This window comes from Rhyacophila brunnea, unplaced genomic scaffold (assembly GCF_057557595.1).
Source record: "Rhyacophila brunnea isolate RB1 unplaced genomic scaffold, BYU_Rbru_1.0 scaffold_23, whole genome shotgun sequence".
Taxonomy (NCBI): domain Eukaryota; kingdom Metazoa; phylum Arthropoda; class Insecta; order Trichoptera; family Rhyacophilidae; genus Rhyacophila; species Rhyacophila brunnea.
The window spans coordinates 10,946,974-10,968,095 of record NW_028232893.1 but is presented as its reverse complement, the minus strand read 5'-3'; the positions used below and the strand labels follow the sequence as shown (position 1 = coordinate 10,968,095).

The 21,122-nt window shown below is 35.3% G+C and overlaps 2 protein-coding genes across 4 annotated transcripts in view; one reads left to right on the top strand and one right to left on the bottom strand.

The window, feature by feature from the left end:
• LOC147069479 (peptidoglycan-recognition protein LB-like) overlaps nt 1-10,418 on the bottom strand; it is a 55,183-nt gene extending 44,765 nt beyond the window's left edge. Inside the window, exon 1 of the mRNA XM_085950626.1 lies at nt 10,332-10,418. The gene's annotated coding sequence lies outside the window, so the exon portion shown is untranslated. The remainder of the gene's footprint in view (nt 1-10,331) is intronic.
• LOC147069478 (trichoplein keratin filament-binding protein-like) overlaps nt 1-21,122 on the top strand; it is a 168,308-nt gene that overhangs the window by 127,264 nt on the left and 19,922 nt on the right. For all 3 annotated transcript variants that reach the window (XM_085950624.1, XM_085950625.1, XM_085950623.1), the window contains one exon: nt 20,804-21,040. In XM_085950624.1, the coding sequence (XP_085806750.1) occupies nt 20,829-21,040 (212 nt within the window). In that variant the 5' untranslated portion in view covers nt 20,804-20,828. The remainder of the gene's footprint in view (nt 1-20,803; nt 21,041-21,122) is intronic.

The window sequence follows — 21,122 nt, the reverse complement described above, 5'->3', positions numbered from 1 at the left end:
TGGTAATTTTTTCTAGTTATGTAATAAATGCCTACCCTGTTTTTCGAAATACTCATGTGAACAATATCACCGCATCTATTTCATACATAAGGCTGCTATCGAGGATAGTTGATCATATTTATGCACTGAGAATTATAATTCTTACAATAAGTTAACCGTCTAAACTGTCAGAACTGTCTATCTCACTCTAAAAATTAACACAGTCAAGAGAGGTACTGTTGAAACATAGCACTTTTTGACAGTTCAGACGGTTAACTTATTGTAACAATTAACCGGCTCAATACATGAATATGAAAAACTACCTTCGATAGCCGCCGATAGTAGCCTTGTGTATAGTTTGAAATGGTCTATCATGTGAGTTTATTAAGTAATCGTTAAAAGTATGACTTTAAAATAAAGACTGTTTATTTATTAAAAAGGTTTCCAGACGGTAGGTAAAGTTTGAAATAAGGAACATTTTGGTATAACTAACTCTATATGCCATTTTTTCGAATTATTGTTTTGTGCCAGAACAATGACGATATGCGCAGAACTATATTGTTGTTACCAATTTTTTTTCATACTCTCTATATCTAGCATGTTTGGGTCACCAATTTATTCGGTAAACGTTTTAGCATAAAATAAATATTTTAGAAAACCGACAATGAAAACTCGGTGAAAAAATACATTTTTAATATAATCTTCTTCTTATTGTGCCATCCCCTAGCGGAGGTCAGCCACCATCAAGGCGATCTTTTTTTTGTCGTTTGCTACCCGGAACAGTTCAGTGGAGCTGTACTCGTACCAATCACGGAGGTTCTTAAGTCACGAAATGCGGCGCCGTCCTCTGCTACGCTTCCCATTGATCTTTCCTTGAATGACGAGTTGGGGAATGCTGTATTTTTGTCCTCTCATAATGTGGCCGAGGTATTGTAGTTTCCTGATTTTGATACTACGTAAAACTTCTCGGTCCTTCCGCATTCGATTGAGAACTTCAACATTTGTCACCCGGTCAGTCCAAGGAATTTTGAGGATGCGTCTATACAGCCACATCTCGAAAGCTTCAAGTCTCCGTGACATCTCTTGGTTTAATATAATAAACATTAATAAATGTTGCTGAGGTAAAAATGTGCTTATTAAACAATATGTATTTAAATAAATAATATTGCTTTGAGAATGAGTAGTATGTCATGGATTCTGCTGACATTATCTTGGTTCTCACGGAATCATCGATGGAGAAGGCACGTGTATAGTGGGCAGAAGAGCAACGCCATAACTCGATACTAAAGGGTCATCCATAAATGGCATTTATTTTTGCTGTATTTACCTTTTGGTAAGTGCACATGGTGCCTGAAGATGCCGAAAGGCGAAAAACGTGTCGCAAAAAACCACTAAAATGGAATAGTACAAAATTTCAATCCATTAAAATCCGTTCAAATTAATCAATATAAAATAATCATCCCTTTTCGTCAAACAGTTTATTGCAATCAAAGTTTGAATAACTAGTACGATCGAATTTTATAGTTTTATCCAGTAGATAGTATTTGCCCCTGATTCATTGTAAAATTGACTAGCAAATAGATTATAATAATATATATTATACAATACGTAGGTTAGGTACGTATTCACTCGATGACTAGACCTCTTTTCAATAAAAACAAGTTTATCTTATTAGTATAATCAATGTTTATCTATAAGATTTACATTATGACTTAATCATTAATAAGTACCTACCTATTTATGTACATTATTATTTCCTATATGGTAAATTAATATATTATAAATATGAAATAATAATATACGAGGAGCGTTTATTATTTTATCTACCCCAAAAACAATGGTATCTCAAAAATTCTTTTTATCTGATAATAGTTCAATGCACTTTTTGCGCTTCTCCTGCAATGAAATAACTCTTTATGTTGTTCTACAAACATGGCTGTCACTTCTTCGTCGCTTGAAAATCGCTGACCTCTTTTTTTTTTCAAAATTCAAGCAAGGTTCTGAAGGAGGAACTTCAGGACTGTAGAGTGGGTGGCAGTGGCGAAGAGTGGAGCTAAGCTGTTAATATCCGACATAAATAGTGCACACTAAACCTTTTCAGTCATACGTATTTGTTTTCATTGAACCAAGACTACAAATTGCAGATAGTGTCAGTTATTTTTTAAAATTCAATTATACCTTGCCTAATCAAACCACAATAGCTAAGGGATTCTATGGCCGATCCGACAAATTGTGGGCACTCTTCAGTCATACTTATTTGTTTTCATTGAATGAAAAGAGTTAGTTTTTTTTTAAATTCATTAAGCCGTGTCTAAAGTATACCTTAATAGATAAAACATATTATTCTTCTATACCATAGAGGTATTAAATTTCTATCTATAAAATATCCAAAATTATGTCGGATTTAATGTCATAATTTTAGACATTTTAACGATTCACGAATATTTTTTGACAATTTAGTATCCATTATGACTTGGTTTACGAATGGTTTAATTGAATTTTAAAAATTAACCAACACTATCTTTAATTCGTAGTCAGTTAATGAAAACAAATACGTATGACTGATAAAGTTTTGTGTGAACTATTTGTGTCAGATAGCAACAGCATCCTCCATCCTTCGCCACTGGTGTGGGATTTAGCTGCTGAATCCCACATCATCGGATAGACTGTATTTTTATACATGGTCTCTATGATAGATCAATATCTCATTTCCCGTCACCAAATGATGAAAAATACTGCGTAAAATACCCATGAGATATCATGCGTTATACTAAGTGTATCCTGAAAGGGTGTCCTGTCAAATTTTCATGAATTACTTCCAAACTGTATCTCTCTGATCTGCAGAGGTAACCGTTGTTCACCTATTCGAAAAATGAATAGTATCTGCCAAAATTAAACCTTCGGCTTTCGAAGGATCGTCTTCAATGAACTTTTCACTCCATTCAAGCTGCTTGGTCTAAAATTCTACATTCTGGTTTGAGTGACAGTACCTCCATGAAACTGCCATGCATTCGTGAAGTTCTTTCAGTTTTCCCCTTACTTGGTAATTAACTCTATCACCGATTGAGTTTTGCACCAGGAATTGCCGTAATATCACTTTGAATGATAGAATCACACTGAGCTGAACTTGTCTATGCATCAGAGATAATGAATTAATAAATATCCTACGTGGGTAGGTACGTAAGTAGTTATTATAGTATATAGTAAAAATATTTAGTGTTTTTATTGAATTGCGTTAATAATTGAAAGCGAAACCGGATTTTCTGGCGTTCAAAATTATATTATAAGATAAGCACATGTTTTAATACTGCCTTTTATTTTTTAGATTCCATATTGGCACTCTGGGAGGTCCGCGATATTCTCTAAAAATTCTATAATGCAGTTGCTACAAAACTTTTCCGTTTCTCGGCACCCTTCGAGCATCACAATTTTTCCACGGCGCCCAAAACCGAAAACCCTTTTGTTACGTCTTCTCAGGTGTTGTAGTAGAATTTTGCTAGTGTGATGATTTGGTTCTATAATTGTCACATTCACTGTGGATCCGTTTTTGTGCAATACGATAGTGTTTAAAGCCGCATTTAGACCAAGCTAGCGAATGTTTGTTCTTCCCCCACTCCATTGAAATACTCCGCTTTTTGTTGAGCGAGCATAAAAATTTCGCTGCATTCTTGCATTGCATCTTTCGATCATTTTCCCATACTAGATTGAAGTTGTTATACAATAGGTATAGCCAATGTAACCTAAAAGTTTTAATATTTCTACTAGATCAAAAGCTATTCCTCTTGATTAATTTATTGTAAAGTTATTGCTGTCATTTTATCAGTGACGTCCCTAGACAAAATGCCGCCCCTAGGCAGTGTCAAACTGGCGCCACATTTTTTTATACAGTAGTTTTTATCATCCTTTCATGACCCCAATATCTAAGAAATGTGTTGTATGGATACATTACTGACAACCATCTCTGCTTGAATAGACAATATTGCGAGTCTACGGTTTCAGATAGGTACATTTAAAAATACACCTGACAACTTCCAAAACATATTTGAATAAATTTTAAATTAAGTAAGTATTCGCAAATCTCCACGTGTCATTGCTGTTCACCAAGAATGTGACGTCCAAGAACATCGGAAGTAAACTAGACATCGCGAACCCGACAAAAAATAATGTCCTGTTAAAACTTTTGTAGCACCTAATTAATACATTTTGTTTACAACTAGTGAGCTGATTTTTTTTAATGGAAAGATATTTATGTTATTACTAAGGTTAGGTAGCTATTTCTATATATTATTATATACCGACCGAATGATTCTCCTCGGTTTGCCGCCCTTTGGGTTTCTGCCGCCCCCAAGCGACGCTCAATCTGCCTACCCGCACGGGACGTCACTGTATTTTATGTATTTTCAAACTTGAGAAATCTAATTCTAATTAATTTATAATTGTATTGGATTTATGTGAGTTTTACATGTTTGCGTGAAGCTCTTCGGTATATTCACTTTGCACAACCGTGTCAATATCAGTAACAACAACATTCCCTTCCTGTTACTCTTGTAATGGTGAATGTGTTTGATTAATTGTTGAGTAGGTACATCATGGCCCCCACATCCTGAGTTTTGGCGGGCCCCCATACCTATCGTTAAGGATAGGGGCAGTGTGAAGCTCTACCTACACTTTAGTGTTCCCTAAATGGTATACTCAATAGAACCCCAAGGTTCCCCTGGCTAAAATGAAGGTCGTTCAGTGTATTTTTATCGATTTTTCGTACTTTCATATAAACCCAATTGAATTATTGAGTTGTCGGCGCACTCGGCATTCAATTATGATGCATCGCGACCATATTTTGTCCGACCATAGTCAGGTAACATGAGACCCTTCAATATATTTGATAAATAGCCTTTTAAGGAAGCACACTAAAAATAATATAAAATAAACTTCTACATGTGAAATATCATTTAATTATATCAATCATAATATCACATCGAATTGCATCACATAGCCACATGTATGCAAATGTTAATATTTTTAAGTAAAATACCGCCGCAGGTGACTTTTTTTAGTAACCGAAAATTTCTGTTGTGTGTCTATCTTACATAACTAGTCATCCTGCCACACTGGGCCCCCAGGCTAGAGCGCTGTCAGCCCCCCCTTGTGGGGGCCATGAGGTACACACCTTAACTTATATGTATCAAGTCGGGAGTTTGAATAAAATTGGTATTCTAGAAATTCAAAAAAATATATACATATAGATACCTATCTGTTAAAAATTAATTTGTAAATAAGTTAATAACGTTTTAGCTTGCCCACTTCACACGCATTTTTGTTAGATCATACGTCGACAAAGAAAATATATTTAAAAAAATCTGCGGTTAATAGAGTTATTCTGCTGAATCAATAATACCATCACATGCCTGCAGGTAAGTCCAATCACTTATTTCATATTATGCTGCTATTGTGCATTTGAATTTCTTTGAATAAGCTTGTTTAGCTTGCCCATTCCACGTACAATTTTATTAGATAAGCATTAATTCTTAGATTTAACTAAAATCGGAAAAAAACACTGAATGAATATTTATCATTAATAAACTGAGAAATTTCACTTTATAATTATTGGCATGCAAGTTGTTACGATAAGTTTTAAAATTTATTGCAATCAATAAACACAAGTACGTTTTAAATTTGACACTTTCTGACATGAGAGAATAAATTGTCATATAAACTTTTTTTTATGAAGACGGAATAGGTGGTATTCGTTTGGGTTTTTTAATCTTCTATGAAATGAGTGGATAGCACCTATGCAAGCGACAATATTTGCGACTATCTTTTGTTTTGTTTAGTCTCGTATAAAATCAGTAGCTGATATCAAAATAAAGTGTTTCAAATTGCGAATGATTACGATATAAAGAAACATAAGAATATACTTAATAATAAATGATTGGAATATTCCGCGGCGCACATTTTAGTAAACGCTGCTATGACGTGTTTCGTTTGTTTTTTTAGTTACCCAAAACAATAAAATTATTTCACATGCAACTACGAAAATTAATAATTATTAGCTTAGACAAAAACTACTTAGGCACATCGCAGATCCGGACGAAACTAGTTTGAATTTCGCGGGACTTCCCGGCAATAAATAATCTAACGTAAATATGTGTATTATATCGCACGATTTTATTTGTATTTTCATACATTCTCATAAACAAGTAATTATATATCATAATAGCGTACAACATAAATGTTATGTTTTATTTATTTTAATATAAGTACATATAACCATAACCTTATATTATGTAATTTATGAATTAATATGGTATACAATGTATAGGAATATATTTACCGTAACTGGTTTCAATCTGTGTAGGTATATAGTTATTTCCTTGGCAATGATAGTACAGGGAAAGTTCCAATGTAATATATAAATTAATATCAATTCAGAGCACAGAACAATATAAGGCTATATGTACTGGCCGAGTTTCCGAACTGAAAATTTTGCCAAATATTTGAATTATATCCTCAATGTATATTTCTCATATATGGAGAGCATATACTGAGGAAATCATTGAATGATTCAATTAGCAAGGTGGAATAACAATCATTTTTGTGGTCAGAAAATAAATAAATTTAGATTCGTAGATGATTACTGTACAGATTTAAATTTAAAATTTTATTTATTTTTGACATATTTATATTACAAATAATTAATTTAAGACGTTCACAACATGGCATTTAGAAACAGAGAATTATATCAGTATTAAGTTATTGAACTGTAGAAAAGTGTAAATACAAAAAATATATAAATTAGTTACAAGGAAGTGCACCAAATGAGTTAAAAATGGGTATAAAACAATGCCCACCTAAACTAGTCCTTAGGCAAGTAGAATAATATGTCAATATTCGAAGTGATTTGGTAGAACAGAGTTATTGCCCTCCCAATTGGCATTAGGTACCGATTGCAGGTTAGTTCTGCACCCAATTTCTAAGATATCTACTTATCAGTGACACACAGGTCAATACTACCAAGTATAGCATAATTCTCATTTTCACGGCGTATAAGTCGGAAAAAATACGTGACCAAATACACTGATTCAGATAGATTAGGTATAAGAAGCGCACCGGAAAACTAACGTCCTTATTAAAATGCACTCCAAGATCCAGAAACAGTCAAGTTTGCGTAAGCACATGTGACGTTCCCAATATTACTTTGGAGGGTGCATAATATCATTCTTTATGTCACGGTATACGTTTGAAAGAGTGTGAAAACGTGGTGGATGCTGGAATACAACATTCCACAGTGGTACCATAAGCAAATCGCAGGTAGAGTTAGGTATTTCCCGAGAAAATCTCAATCTCGAGATTCGGGATTTCCCGGAATGATGAAATTTTGAATTCTCGAGATTCGGGATTTCCAAAAAACAATTCTCGAGAATTCTCGAGATATCGGGAAATTTAAAAAAACCTGTAAATATCCTAAAATCAATGTAAAAACAAATTCAAAAAAATATGATTTTTTTAAATTTATGTAAGAAGACATTCAAAACATTACTTATTAAAATGGAATTTCAAAAAACAAAGACAGCCAATCGCTGCGTCTGACAATCGCGTACGCTTTTGAGACACAAAATTCCCTGATATTGCAAAAATTGCGCTCATTTTTAGCCGACGTTGGCTTAATTATCCCGAATCTCTCTCGAGATCCGAGATTTCCAGAAATGTTGAAAATTTCAATTCTCGAGATTCGGGATGGAAAATTTCGAAGAAGAGAATTCCCGTCAGGAAATTCCCGAAACCCAACCGCAGGTGTATTGGATTGTTTTGGTATAATGCCTGTTTCAATGTTGGCAAACAGTACCACTACAGTGCAACTGCTATATCAAGTCGTCAACTAAAACTCTCCCCCACATTTACTTTCCCCGTTACTACATCCCGCGGCGTTTTATTAACATTAAAATGCCTAGGTAGGAGATAAGAAAAATAAAGCTTTTAATTCCTTAATTTCTTTTATGGTGTTAACTGTCAATCCATGGTGGAACTGCATTGTATTATTGATTAATTTAATAAAACACAAAGTTTTTAGTAGGTACTTATTCCACTTTTAATAAACAAAACTGGACCGTTTTGTCCGCCTCCGAGGGACATTTTCAACTGAATAATACTATTCAGTTGAAAATGTCTCTCTGGTGCGGACGAAACCGGTGCAGATTTATTTATTAAAAGTGGAATAAGTACCTACTACTATAAACACCCACGGTGGCCGCGCGGCTTAAGAGTTGGACTATCACGCCGTGGGTCTCAGGTTCGAATCCTGGGTCTGCAAGTTCACATATTGTTTTTCAATTTGTGTGAGAGTCAGGGTATGGACCTAATAGGTTGAGCAAGTGGCTGACATCCATTTCTCGAAAGAAAAAAAACTGTTAATACAAACCTCTACTCTGTGGAAGCCCATATGATCTTATTAGGATCGGACATGGTCGGAAGAAGTACCTACAAAACAAATTGCGTTTTATAATTAAATTTAAATTAAAATAAACCAGCGTATTTTCAGCACATTTAAAGCTGTTGGAGGCATAAAAAAATGCGAGTAAAAACGCCACAAGCCATAATGATCTGGCAAGAAAGACGCTAAATTGGCAACTCTAATATTATAGACACAATAATATTGAAAAACCCTCATACGTACACGTTGACTAATGTTGACGTTCCCAAACGAATGAATAACGACCTATCAGCGTGAGTTTAAAACTACAATATTAGAGTAGGTACTTCGGACTCATTATGACGGACACTAATTTAAATGTGACAGGAATCCCCAGCTCGTTGTCCAAGGCGGATACGAGGGTTACATGTAAATTGTACGTAAAACATTTCACTGTGGCACAGTTCGATGGCCGTATACTATACGATCTCCAATTTTATTAGATTCAATATGAACATTCAATTTTCATGACTGATTTTGGCAAAATTCATGAATTCAGGAATGAAAACCTAACCTAACCTAACAAATCATACACTATAATATCGGCTATTTTAAAAATTTGTTTGCTGCTGGCTTCCTGTAAAGTGTAAACCGACAAGAACCGTGTTTTACTTAGACATGAATTTTATGTCAGTAGGTACACGACCCAAAGAGTTCTGACGGTCTTTAATATACGGCCATATATTTCCGATAGAACATTTCACGGTGAAGTGTGATACGGCGAACTGCATACGTACAAGTTTCCGAACACGAAATAAGGGAGCTACTGTCGTCGTGGACCGAAGAGATTGACAATTTCTGGATAGCACGGAGAACATAAGGCGCATTTCACACAATACAGAACTCAACCCAGATTGCGTACCTACAATAAATTGGTTATTATTTTTAGCCAGGTAGGTAATATTGCAGACAGTTAGGCCCGTTTCAGACGGGACACCGGTGTCGCGCTCGTATATAATAAGGAAGCCTTTGTATTCGAATAAAAGGGCCTTTGTATTATGTTTATGAACGCCCCGAGCTAATGAGTCAAAGAGTGTCCGGTACACTTTTCCGTCGGCCGCTACATTCTCAAGCCGCCGATACACATGTTTTTATGACCGCAGCAAGTTTTATGTTCTGATTTATATCGCGAAATTATGGATATACTCATTAGCTCTGGGCGTTCATAAACATAATACAAAGGTCCCTTATTCGAATACAAAGGCCTCCTTATTATATACGAGCGCGACACCGGTGTCCCGTCTGAAACGGGGGTTAAAGCCTTCGAGATGTAGCCATATGTCATAATATTATTTAAAGCCCTCAAACCGACACGGTGACTAATGTCGACGTTCCAAACCAAAGGAAAATGACCGACGAATTCAGCGTAGGTTTAAAACTAGAATAGTATATAGTACTTCTGACACATTATGACGGACACAAATTTAAATGTATCAGGAATCCCCAGCTCGTTATCCAAGGCAGACACGAGAATTCGCGCGAGAGAGAGAGAGAGAGAGAGAGGAGATAAATTACCCTATTATTTTTCAATATAAATTCATAATATAAGGTTGGTGCAACAACAATAAAAAATGGACGTTTATTAATTTTCGTATAATTTCGGGATATTTATTTTTAAGTAATATTAAATCCGTCTTTCATGAAATTGTAGACCCGCACAGGTAATAAATTCGTACCTAACTTCGATAACAGGAATCTTTTTATTATTTACACGTTATTATTGTATGATAAACAAAAAAATAATCACGTTTTGTTCTGTTCTTCAAAATTCAATCAGACCGCTTTTGATCGCAATCATTCTTATCAGTTATCACTTTATCATTAGTATCAAAAATATATTATAATAAAAAGTGACAGATCGTATTGCAGTATTTGATTCACTCACCTATATTATACATTTCGCGAGAGTGGCACAATGGTATAATTCGCGTAAAAAATCGCGTACGACCGTATCACAGGTTCGATTCTCACTAATCTGCAACAACAGGTGCTTGGCGAGTAAAACTACTAATGGATCTCGTCCCCACCTGTTTTTTTTTAATAATTAATCTCGCTAAAAACCTGGTTACACCGGCTATATTGTTTTGAATGTAGGAATTATTTCTTATTCTTCTTAACGAATTCATTCATTCACTTGTATGGCGGTAGGGTGTCATTAGCAACATATAAAATATGTCATATTATATACCCAGAAACAAAACCACAGTCAACAGCGCAGTATCACATTGTGACGACATTGTTCTCACTAGAAAGGCGTCGGTGATACCTCAATCTTTGCCAGCGTGTTGTCTTCAACTTGGAGTATGGCAGGAAAAAAAGCGTAAACAACAGTATAGAGCAGTGGTTCCCAAAGTTGACTGGGCTCCGACGCATCTAACAAAAATTTCCAATCTTGGGACCCATCTCTTAGCTGTCTTAGAGAAAAGAGGGCATAAATATTGGTAATGCTCAGATTCCCTAGTGGCGAGTCGTGGAACTACTTAATGCTGTCTTATTTATTTTGTTCTAATTGAAATAAAATAAATATTTTTTATAAGTTTTACCAATATGAATTAAAGACTGTTGAAATAAGAAACACAACTTAAATAAAAATATATTATTACTTAAATACCTACACCTGCAAGGTTTTTTTACAAAGTTATTTCAATGGGAAGGATGTATTTGTTTCATATTTTTCTTCATTACGTGAGTGAGTATGCATATACGAATCACTCCAAAGAAATTAAAATGCACTACAGTGGATAGTATATACAATTATACGAGTATCAAAGTGATTGGACCTACCTGCAGACATGTGACGGTATTATTGATTCACCAAAATAACTTGGATACCGTCAGATTTTTTTAAATGTAGGTACTTTGTCGACTTAATATTTTGATATTTTTCTATTTAATTTTTTAGTCTGCATATATATAGATCTAAGAATTGCCATATAACAAAATTGCAATTGAAGTGGGCAAGCTAAACTGTATTAACTTATTTACAAATTATTTTTAACAGCTATTATTCCACATTTTATTCTAGATAATATATTCCACTGTTATAACCAACTTTTGAAATACTCACAAATACCAATTTTATTTTTCATTAGCAAAATAGCTAATCTCAAACCACACAATTTTACATTTACCGTAGACTGTATAGTATTTTTCTGGTTGTTTGTTTGCCTGTCTATTTAATCCGTAAGTATGACTATCCTATCCAGGTGTGTAGCATTCTTTTTGGCTACCCATCATTCAAATCTCTCTAGACACGTTTTTTATGTAGATTGTAGACTGTAAACGATATACCTGCAATTATTGCTGTGATCTTCGTTAAAATGTAATCGAGTAATTTTACACATTTTAACACCTGACATTTGACGGTGGTGAGCACGTGTTTCACCTGACAATACTAATTGCACGGCAGCGACACGTTGATTACCGTTGCATTATTGAGAATGGCTTTTAATTATTTATTTTATTTTGTTGTGTCGCTGTAATTACGGGGACGAAGGTTGAACACCGATGAACTAAAAGATGGGCAATTAATTGCACCTTTGTTTCCGCGTTGATCTAACAGAAAAAGTACTTATATGTTTAATTAAGATATAAAAATCGTTATTATGGTCATCTAGTGATAAGACATGCAATTAAATATAATTTAATTACCTACTTAAAAATTGTTAATAATAATAACAATAACCAATACGTTTCTGAAACAGTTAACTAAAATTGAAAGTATATTTTTTTAACTAGAAAAAATTGATCTCGATGCCCTATATTTTAATTAGGTACCAATTTATTATACATTTTTCGTCAGCCATCAGTTTCCTTCGGTGCCGCGTTCGCAGTTTGAAGGATCATCGGAGTATCCTCACTTCTTCGTGTTGTCCTTGGTTCTAGTTATTCCGGTTCATATTCGATACATTGTCGTCCAAACTGCGAAGTTCTGCGTGCCCCTATGGCCCAGATGGTATTGAGAAGACTGCGTAGTGTGATCACTCACTCCATCTCGCAAGCGTCTTGGAAATCTTCTTGGGTGACAGAAGGAAGCTCTTCCTAGATTTTAGGCGTGATTGCGCCGGTGTATGACCACATAGTGGATGTCTTCCGTCGGCTCAGTGACGTCCCGTGGGGGTTGGCAGATTGAGCATCGCTTGGGGGAGGCAGTTACTCGAAGGGCGGCAAATGGAGGATAATCATTTGGAATATATAGAAATTGCTACCTAAACTTAGTACCTACCTAATAACAAAAATATGTTTCCATTAAAAAAACAACTTACTGGTTTTGTCGGGATCCCGATATCTAGTTTAATTCCGTTGCCCTTCGACGTTCTTGGTGACCAGAAATGACACGTGCAGATTTGCGAATAATTACAGTTTGATACTTTGTTAGTAATGTATCCATACAACACATTTCTTAGATTTTGGACTCATGAAAGGATGATAAAAATACTATATAAAAAATGGAGCGGCATTTTGGCGCTGCCTAGGGGCGGCATTTTATCTAGGGATGTCACTGCATCGGCTACATCCGATGATGCAAATCCGGCCAGAATATGCCGGTTTCAAGTATAGTAATATCTACCGACATAAAATAGAACTAACGCTGTCAGTCAATAATGAAGTACTCGTCACAAAAAGACAGTTGATATAAACTGACATTACTGAACTTATCATATTATATATAATATATTATAATGAATAGTCGATATCAAACCTTTCAATCAAGCAGTTCACAAATAATCTCTCAATAATTGAATAGTCGTTCCTCGCATACTGTGTTTGTCGACGTTTGTTGACGCCCTAAAACCTGCTGAATAGACGATGTCATAAAGTTCGGTGGATTTACGTGGTTGTGAAGAATTAGGGATCGAGAAGAGTGGAGGGAGCTAGGGAAGGCCTACATCCCAGTGGATCGACCCCAACTTATGATGACGATCATGGCCCCCACAAGGGGGGGGTGACAGGGCTCTATCCTGGGGACCCGCGCTCATGAGGGACCCGGCGTGGCGAGTCGACTAGATAAGTGAGATAAACACACATTACAAATTTGTTCTAATGGTAAAAAAGTCGCCTGCGGCGTTATTTTACTTGAATAATATTAATATTTAAAAATATGTGTTGTTGCTATGCAATTTTTAATTGTTTATCGATACTCAACAATTCAAGTAGATTTGAGTACTAAAATACACTGCATATCCATATTTTTACCGTGAACACCATTTAGAAAACGCTACAAGGCGTCATACTGCCTTTAACCTTAGCGATGGGTAGGGGGGCCCGACAAAGATCCTAGCCTGGGGGCCATGATGACGATCAAGGATTTTTTGCTGCCATCTAGCTTCTTTTCTAACCATATCTGGAATATTTTCGTTTATAGACAATAATTGGCAACATCGATCGTCCATACGTAAAAATATTTTGTGTACATACATAATATAGAAAATTCTTCATAACCACTATCTAGTTTACTTATAGACAATTATTCATAACAAGTGTGCGTTAATAACTATTTATTATAATAATTTATATTTATTTTACATTTATCAGTAGGTATTATCACTAATAATTTGTGGTGTTTACGTCTTGTTTATGGGCATTACGATTTACAAGCGGGAGTTCCCTGTTGCACGATGATAACTGATAACATTTATCATAATATCATTCATCATTCTGGTTTACTTACTCATATTTTTTTTTATAAATTCACTCAATCGTAAAACCTTTGTCCTTTGGCACACGTAGGGATGTCAAAAAAGTATTTTTATTAAAGTATTGAACGATTCGTTTTCTATCGTTGTGACACCGCACTCGGGGATCACAAAAATAATGACAAGTATAGTAGGTTGCCTTCTGGGTGAAGCTGTAACAACCTTTACATCTTGAATGTGGAGAAATGTAGGATAAACTTATTCACATCTTAAAGAATGTGTTATTGTTAATAGGTACGTCTGTCTAGAACTGTGGCGAAGGGTGACTTTTGGAAAGAGGTAGGCTGTGGAGATCTGATAAAAAGAACACACTTATCAGATATACTTACGAGAAATAAGAAGATAATACGATATTACTACTAATGAATAGGTACACACTAATGACAACGACACACTAATTTAATGAACTTCAAAAACTCACTGACGACATAAAATTAAGCGATCAGTTTAAATTACGTATTTTTTCAAAACATTTATATACATAAAAAATCAATACATAAAAGTTCTTTTTATTTTAAAAAACGGTCTATATTTATTAATATTCGATTAAACATCATAGATTTTTTTTTCGGTTTTAGGCTCTGCCATCGGAGCTTACCTTAGTTCATACAATTCGATAGACTAGGCGGGGCTACGTGACGTAAAGTCCATATGAAAAAATAGAGCATTATTTGAAACATAATCCGACCTTTATTTAGGTCAAGACAGATGGCGCGCTGTGGTATATTTTTTAAAACCTTTGCAGATTGTTTTGTAATTTTCTGTGTATTACATCCTACATATACGGCATGTCTCGTTGGTAAAATAAATTATTTTATAAAATATATAATCAAGTGATTATATAAATATGTCAATATGCAATTAAAAAATATTTTTTTAAGAAGGTGAGATTCAAATAAGTATGGAGTCTTCGCCACTGGTCTAGAAACGCATTCAATATTGGTCATATTTTAAGACACTCGGCGCGTTTTGTGTTTTATAGGTTTTACGACCTGACCGTCGTAAAATAGGCAAGAATGTATCTTAATAATCTGTTCTGTGCATCATCCTGCCTATTGAAACCGTGTCCGGAAACTTCACCGTGAAATGTATGACCGTATATTAAAGACTGTCCAAGCTCTTTGGGTCGAATAGTACCGACATAAAATTCATGTCTGAATAAAACACGGTTCTTGTCGGTTTACAGGAAGCCAGCGGCAAACAAATTTAAAAAAATAGCCGATATACTGGATTATTAGGTTAGGTTGGGTTAGGTTAGGTTAAGTTAGCTACATTATTGTCTGCAATGCTCCACGAACAACGCGTATTTTTTTCATCTTGGTGCTATAGAGATGAGCGTATAGACGGCGTATACCTAGTACCTATACGGTCATCTCTTTCCGATTAGAAAGCTCACGCCGAACTGTAGTACAGTGAAATGTAATACGTACAATTTACACGTAACCCACCTACACACTGGTTTAATTTGAACTTTGCATCCAAAAGTCATATTATATTGTATTTTCAATATCATTGAGATGGAATTTAATCATTTTATCCACACAAACTATCACTATTGTAGTTTCATGCAATCACTCAAATATATCAAAATAAGTAATATCTATTATTATAATATATCGTCGCCTGAGAACTGTAGTGAGACATCTGAAAAACATAGTATATATGAGTCGTCTAATTACAAAAAGCGAGTCCACAATTCAATATCTTCGGGAAACAACGTTTTTATGCTTCAAGCTTCAATTATTTGTTTTAACGTGAGATTATTTTTTTCGTTGTATTCTATGCAGCGTTGCCATATTTTTCTATGCTGATTATAGTACAAAGGCGTAAAAATTATAGTATTTCTAAAAAATATATAGTACAGGAACATTTTTCGTCTTGAATCCTTTAAAATTATAGTATTTTGGTATATTTGGCGTAAAGTTATAGTATTTTACATTTTTTGCGAAATCAAAATTATAGTATTGTACTATAATTATAATACGGTTGGCATCACTGATTCTATGTCGAAATTAGAACCAAATGGCAATTTGTTTCAGCCGATAAATTCTTAAATGTAATAAATATAGGCAAAAGAAAATTGGACATAGCGCTACTTGTACCTCACTTTTTAATTTATTCCGCGTAAGGCACATATTTCCGTGGCACTGTCATGAGTTTACCTAATGCTACAGCATGGGAGACGCCCTTTTCAATATTGAACGATCCCTTATTGGTTGACTTAAACACACGCGAAATCAAACAAGCTTTAAATAATATGAAACACGGACTTGGCGCTTTTTGTAATAAATCGAGACTTTCTTTCGTAGGGTTATGTCGCGTTTTGGAATTTATAGATTAATACATATTGTGTAAAATTATACAAAGAATATGTGCGTATTTTTGTCTCGATTTAGACCAAATATGGACTTATCGCTTTTTGGAATTATACGCCTCATATATTATAGATATAGAGGTTTAAAGAAATTCATTATTTTATATTCTTAGTAAAATCAAAACTATATTTAAAGAAAATCCAAAGGCATAGTCGTATATATTTCGTCAGTAACATATTTTTATTAAATTGTTTGAGTGCTATAGTAAGACATGTATGTTATCCGAGTTTAACATTTAACACAGTGGGATTGTTAATTCAATGTCATAACATAATTATAGCATAGTGGTATATTTCTCATACAAAGAAATTTTACTAGTAAGACCAAATATCTCAGTACAGCACTTAACACTATGAAAAATAATGAATTTTATAAGCAGATAAAAAAGACGGTTTTTTTTTAGATATCCCACTACAGTTCTCAGGCGACGATATTTAAGTGCAAAATGCTTTGTACATTGTTCATACATCCGCCAATTTTGTTATTATGTACCTACTACGTATGCGTTATTATTTTAGATCACCTGTCAACCAATAGTTTGGGATAATATCATCGAATTAGTCTCTAGTTTAAATCAAGGTCTTTGTTATAATCGGAATTGCTTCACAAACGTACCCAGATGCGTGTTGCCAAAGCCTACTAGTCTGATAGCAAGACAGACGCAATTTTCGCGCCTACATCGATGTAGCTTTTGGCGACTGCATTTCAACGTCGTCCATATAGACAACAGCTCCAAACTCTAAAATTTCGGAAATCAGTACATCGCAGTAGCCTTTGGCGCAAACGTTGCTACGCACCGCTATATCAAAATGTTGAAGTAGGGTTTGGTAATATCAGGGAACACAGAATTAATGGTAACTGAAATACCTAACAGGCAACCGATCTCGAGTATGGAAGAATATGGGATAAACTTAAACATGTGTCAAGAACACGTCATTCTAGACTTGTCCTTCATTCTAGACCTGTCCTTCATTCTGACAACTGCTCTTGGTTTATGCACTGACGCTCATTCAATATTGGTGTATTTGAAAATAGCAACACAGACTAATGTACGTTTATAATATTTGTTTCATTTTCGTAAGATACTCACACATTCAAAACCCTGCGTCAAAATGTAGTGTATTGGAGAATAGCCTATCGGAATTTTATTTATTATTCTTTTCTGTGTACTGGACGAAGTTACGTGTCATCCGGTCTCAATGCTATATATAGACTGAGAACCATGGTACGGCACACTCGCGACAACATGGTGAAGTGGGGTTCTCCGATGACCAAACCTGCGTGTGCGGTGAAATGCAAAGCATGGAGCACCTTTTTTCATGTAAGGCTTGCCCAGTATCCTGCAATTTCGACGAGATCCTACAAGCACAGGAAAATGGTGTTGCCTTTGCCAACTTCTGGAGCGACACATTGTAGCTATTCAAGACCCGACACGAGGAAGAAGAATTCTATTCTGCCATATGTTGTTTTATGTTATGTATTATGTTATGTTTGAACATAAAATTGATAAGCATATTAAAATCTTGCTTCATGTCTCTGTGTCTAGTGGTAGACAACTGGGTAACCGTAAGTCATCTATCATAATATCTAAACCACTGCTTCTTGACAAATGCAAGAGAGGTGCGATCAACAAAACATTTTTATTTTTTTTAATTGTGGCAATAAATAATATTGTACAATGGCGTACCCTTGTTTTATTAGTTGGGGTCAGTCTTTCGCACAATAAAGGTCAATATGTAGTTTTATTTTTATGTGAATAAAATGACTCCACAATAAATGATTTGCAGTCGTCGCTCACGACAAACAATCAGTTAAATAGGTACACTACTTTTTGCGGTTTCCGCCAATCGGGGATTTACTTATTTGATTTATTCATAACATTTTAGTAGGTAGAAAAAAACAATCTACTATATCTGTGGGTGGTTTGCCGAAAACATATTCTAGATCCGGTGTTACGGTGCGATACCTGCACAATACACATATTCGGGGATGTACCGAACTCTGAATAATTTGTTGTCAATTGAAAAGAATAATATTTTGACATATTTACCTCCAAATAATTTGTGACATTTTTGGGTCACGCTTAAAATCTGTGTCAAGGACAAATAAGAATTTCATTATTAATTTTCAAAGTTCGAGGTACCTACTTTAAATCTTTCAGAAAGAGGAAGAAAATATTCACATTTATTTAAAATTTATTTTTATTACATTTTACATTTTCCTGGTTGTTGTTAATCACTCGCAGTGATTCCCAATCTTTCTCACGCCATGGCACACTTTTCAAACTATACAATTTTCGCGGAACTCGTACTGTACAATCGTCTTCTTCTTCGTCCATATCCGCCCTTTAGCGGGGGAATATGGATACCACACGGCACCTTCAATATATTCATGTCGCTCGTGGGTTATTCCAGATTATACCGGCATCCCGCAGCTCCGCTATACACGCACTACAGATAGTATTTAGTGGCCTTCCAGGACTTTGTACAATACATACTGTTAAAATCTCCAATGTGATTACATGGCCTGTACAAAAACTAAACATAAGAGCGAGTGACAAAACATTCGGCACGCGTATAATCTCCATGATATTCATTAGAGTAAGATAGAAGATATATAAATAAACGACTTAGTGAAGTGAGACGTGAAGCCGGTAAATATTGCTTGTGTTGTGTCGATGTGCTTAAGGAAAATCTGGGAGTACGTTTATCTGACGTATGTATTATCGATACCACATTTCAAAAGGGAAACAACTCAAAAAACCTTTTCCAAGATAATGGCATTTAAAATTCATTTTGATTTTAAAGTCTCGATTTTGATGAAAATGTATGTTGTTTTAAAATTTAGTTTAGTGTAATTCAGCAATGCACAATGAAATTTTACAATTTAATATGGAATTAACCCAGACGTTTCAGTATACAATTGCTTTAATGGTTAATCTCAGAATGGGTTATTCGATTTTATGTTACATTGAAGAAATTTTTTACTCATTTTTTACTGAATTATAAAGAGAAGACCTTTCTACATCGAATAGCATTATTATCTCAAAACCTTGAAATTTTGAGTTGTTTCCTTATTGAAATAGTAATAGGATATTCAAATACATCTTCTTCTTATTGTGCCATCCCCTAGCGGTGGTCGGCCACAATCAAGGCTATCTTATCTTTGTCGTCTGCTACCCGGAACATTTCGGTGGAGCTGCACTCGTACCAATCACGGAGGTTCTTAAGCCACGAAATGCGGCGCCGTCCTCTGCTACGCTTCTTATTGATCTTTCCTTGAATGAGGAGTTGGGGAATGCTATATTTTTGTCCTCTCATAATGTGGCCGAGGTATTGTAGTTTCCTGGTTTTGATACTACGTAGAACTTCTCGGTCCTTCCCCATTCGATTGAGAACGTCAACATTTGTCACCCGGTCAGTACAAGGAATTTTGAGGATGCGTCTATACAGCCACATCTCGAAAGCCTCAAGTCTCCGTGACATCTCTTGGTTTAGCGTCCATACTTCCATACCATAGAAAAGAATTGAGAGCACATAACAACGTACCATACGCAGTCTCAGACCTAGGTTAAGTTCTCGATTGCTAAGGAGGCGTCTCATTTTGAGAAAGGCGCTCCTTGCGATCTCAATTCTAGTTTTTATTTCCTGAGACTGGTCCCATTGACCCATGTACCTAAATATTTATAATGGGTCACACGTTCGATTGGTTCGCTGTTAATGACAAAATTTGTGTTGGTGTCTGGTGTCGCTGTTTTTGATACTAAATAGTTTTGTTTTCATGAGGTTCATTTTTAAACCATAAGAATTACTGACCTCATTAACCTTTTCTACCAGTTGATGTAAACTCTTTAAACTATCAGCAATCAGCACAGTATCATCGGCATATCGTATATTGTTTATATGTTGCCATTAACCATAATACCCACCGATTCACCTTGTAAGGCTTCCTTGAAAATAACTTCCGAGTACATGTTAAATAGCAAAGGTGACAATATACACCCCTGTCTTACACATACATACTTATATATTATTTTAGCAATTTAGTAGAAAAAATGATTAACTGTGTTGTGTTTAAATTTGCTAGCCGTACTCTGAAACAACATGATGGTAGGTATAACGTTTCATAGGCAAGTTAATAATAATAATATTTAGGTTCTACTCTACTGCTTCATATAGCCAGAGAATACCCGCTCTCTTTGTTATTATTACCCCGAGGATGGGAAATGATTAGGTAGTACTTTCTTACTGAGTATGAATATCATGTACCTTTCATTTATCTTCCAGGTCCTATTAATCAACAATATCGACGATGAGGGCTGGACAAGCAGCAGCTATTGAAGCGTCACGCCGTCGAGCTGCGCTGGCCAACGATGCGCTGACTCGCCAAGAACTGGCTGCGCACTGGGCCAAGCAGAGCGCCTCTGTGGGTCCTGGTCTACCACCAAGATTGACTGACGATGCTTACTACGAGAGAGCTGATAGAGAGGCCAGAGAACTGGACTATAGAAAACATAAACAAAAGTTTGTTAATATTAATTATACTGCCATCTCACGTATAATAATAAAAGCTCGTGGCTAGGCGATGCGCGGATTGCGGATCGCC